The sequence below is a fragment of the Pundamilia nyererei genome, unplaced genomic scaffold (genome assembly GCF_000239375.1).
Source record: "Pundamilia nyererei isolate P.nyererei 1_Seehausen unplaced genomic scaffold, PunNye1.0 scaffold00137, whole genome shotgun sequence".
Taxonomy (NCBI): Eukaryota; Metazoa; Chordata; class Actinopteri; order Cichliformes; family Cichlidae; genus Pundamilia; species Pundamilia nyererei.
In genome coordinates, this window is record NW_005187538.1 from 1,523,696 (window position 1) to 1,526,694 (window position 2,999).

Below are 2,999 nucleotides of genomic sequence, written 5' to 3' on the forward strand. Positions count from 1 at the left end.
CACACACACACACACACACACACACACACACACACACCAGTCATTAACCCCCAGTGGGCCATGCTGGGTGTGTTAGGGAGGGGCGGTGGAGGGTCATAAAGAGGACCCCAGAGCCACTGAGAGGAGGGGTAGGGGGGGTGGTCACACCCCACAATCAATAGTTGGACGTTTGACCTCGGCTACAGTTTCACACCCCCTCCCTTCTTATCCCATGAAAACTCAGACGTGAGTCAACAGTCTTAACACAGGCTCTACAAAAACAACCAGGTTCTTTTCAGCACCTGTGACTGTTCACCACCTGAGGCGAAAGGGAGGAAACGCCATTCAAATCCTGTTCTCGGCTTAATAGCTGTAGTACTCACCATGACGTAGTGACGCTGCATCTCCGTCTTTTCGTTGGCCAGTTTGTCGTATTCTACTTTAAGGCTGGGTGGAGAAGAAAAAGCATTGCGTTTGTAAAAAGGATCGGTACACCGCTGCAAAACGCTTGGTTTTTGTGCGCCACGTTATGATTGCACAAAGCTACAGTAAGGGAACAAAACATCAACGGCTTCATGTTTCCAGGAAGCCGTTGGTTTTTACAGTAGTCTAGTCATTACCTGTGGTACTGGGCCTGCAGGAACTGAAATTCATCTTTGATCCTATCGCAGGACTCTGCTACTGTGAACTTGAAGCCAGGCTGCCCTGGCTGGTGAGGAGCCTGAAAAGTGTGAGATTGGAGATACCACAGGTGTAAATAACATAATCACATAGCTGAGCTCTCTCTCTTGGCACCTCCTCCTCTCCTTTATTTTATTCTTTTTTTTTGATAACACCCCTCAGTCCTTTTTTAATGGTTTGTCTTCTCGTTTCCCTTGAGTCTTGGACTGGCAGATGGAGCTGCTTTCACTCAACTTGTGCAGTGACAGAGATGTGACTTTATCCGTTTGCCATGTGGAGTCTCTAAATCACACAGTGCTATTTTTTTACTGCACAATTAACTTTCAGGACTGTAAAAAGAAAAAAAACTGATGATCTACTTTACGAGTTCAACACAATCTCAGATCTTGTTTCCAATAAACACCACCTCTCCGTGCCTCTCCTTGCCACAGTGAAGCCCTCAGCAGCACTGATGCAGACCATAAATAGTAAGGTGTGGATCAGCAGCTTCACTCTGACGAGCTAATTAGGCCATTTTGAAGGGCAGCGCTTCTGCATCAATTTACAAGCAGCGACTAAAGACGGGGGACTTACCGGATGCCGGCCTTGTGGATACATGTCTAGTCTTTTTTTTCACACGGGAGTCGGTGTGTTGTTTTTCTCGTGCTTTCTTTCCGTAATCCCAGTGAAGGTGCGGTAAATCCCCGCCACCCCCTCCCCGATATGCGCAGGATGGCGGCGGACAAAGCCTCGTTCTCGGCTGCGAGGCGCACACTCAGAGCCAGCCCAGCGGATGGATCAGCTCCTTTCTTTTGTACCTAAACAAACAGAAAACAGCTGGATCACGTTCACAGCGCCTGAAAGCAACACGAACGTAGAGCTTTATGAACTCTCCGATACACCTTGTGCAAAATGCAGAATAAAGTAGTTTTCTTTTTTTTTGTTGCCCACTAATTCTCTGAACGTGTGTACCACAAAACAAATCTGTCGTCTAGATTTGCAAAAGAAAAGAAAGGGAAAAAGAAAACCAAGAGTGGCAGCAAAATGCGTTTGATGCCACGGATCAAATAAATCCCAAAGTTTAGACTTTTGATCACACCCGCAACGACACGATGCGCTTTTTTTTTGGCTTTTTCCTCGTAAATCTAACGAGTCGTCTTCCACTAGAGGGTAAAGAAAACACGCAACTGTTGTTTTTGGTGGTCCTGGAAGATCAGAAAACAAGGAGCTGCTGCTTTCAAAGTCGGCTGCCATAAAGCCACCGCCACCACTACTACCACCCGTCTTGTTAGCGGCTCTCTTCATGTAACCCCCCTCTTTTTTTCCTTTTTTTTACCTTTGTCTCGACTGATTCCTCTCCTCCTCTCCTCTGCACAGGTAAGAATAATGTATATGAAAAAAATATTATCCACACGAAGCTTAATATCCGGTAATCTGTAACGTTCGCCGCAGACAATTGTCCGTCGTCGTTTCTGTTTTTCATACACTTCTTTGCTCTTCTTTGCCCCCTTGAGAGTCCTTTAAAAGCCCCGGTGATTCCCGAGACTGAGAGCGCCGCTCAGTCCGCTCGGACGCTGGAAACCCCTCGACTGGGACGAGTTTTTGACCGCAGACAACTTCAAAGAAAGCCTCTGTTAGATCCAGTAGCAGCTCGAAACTCTTCCAGTAAGTCCAGGGATTATTATTTTGCGACTCAAGCGGTTCTTTTTTTTTTTCTTGTTTAAAATGTCGGCCGTTGTGAAACGCACCGCCAGCCTGCAGTTGGGTACCCAGTTCCTCTGCCGCGCGCTGTACCACACACAGACTGTGCACTGACACGAGGACCCGACTGCCGAGAGAGGGGCCTCGCGCTAACCAATTGGGTTCTCCGGAGGAGTTTAGCGCCGAAGACCAATCACAGCACGTCAGTCCCACGTGGGGTACACAGCACTGTCGCGTTCTGATTGGGCCACGATATGTGACCTCGCATGTTCGCCATTTTGGATTTGAAGTGACATTCGGTGCGTTCAACAACTTGTTCAAAACAAAGGTAATAATTTATATGTCCGTGCACTGCAGCGGGTGTTTCACAATACTACACGGTATGTACCAACGAGCTGTACAATTTAAAACAAGTCTCGTTCTCAAATAGAGAAAATAACCCACCCCGAAAATAGAAGGGATCATTTTAATAAAAGCTTTTCGCCTTCAAAATCTGTTCACTATATGAGCAATTATAACTGAAGCTGGCGTGACCCTGAAAAAGAAGGTTATAGTTTGAAGCTTGACTATTTCACTGCGCTCTCGGTTGAAAAAGAGAGCTAGAGATGCCAAGAAAAAGAAATACGTCCTATTTCTGTGCCAAGAATAATACGCGCTCA

The 2,999-nt window shown here is 46.6% G+C and overlaps 1 protein-coding gene across 9 annotated transcripts in view; it reads right to left on the reverse strand.

Moving 5' to 3' along the window:
• The window catches only part of LOC102204619 (TLE family member 3, transcriptional corepressor), a 27,308-nt gene extending 25,301 nt beyond the window's left edge, over positions 1–2,007 (reverse strand). For all 9 annotated transcript variants that reach the window (XM_005743998.2, XM_005744001.2, XM_005743997.2 and 6 more), the window contains exons 1-4: positions 1,976–2,007; positions 1,234–1,457; positions 600–700; positions 363–426 (exon numbers count right to left, since the gene is read on the reverse strand). In XM_005743998.2, coding sequence (XP_005744055.1) covers positions 363–426; positions 600–700; positions 1,234–1,257 — 189 coding nt within the window. In that variant the 5' untranslated portion in view covers positions 1,258–1,457; positions 1,976–2,007. The remainder of the gene's footprint in view (positions 1–362; positions 427–599; positions 701–1,233; positions 1,458–1,975) is intronic.
• Between the last annotated feature and the right edge of the window lie 992 nt (positions 2,008–2,999).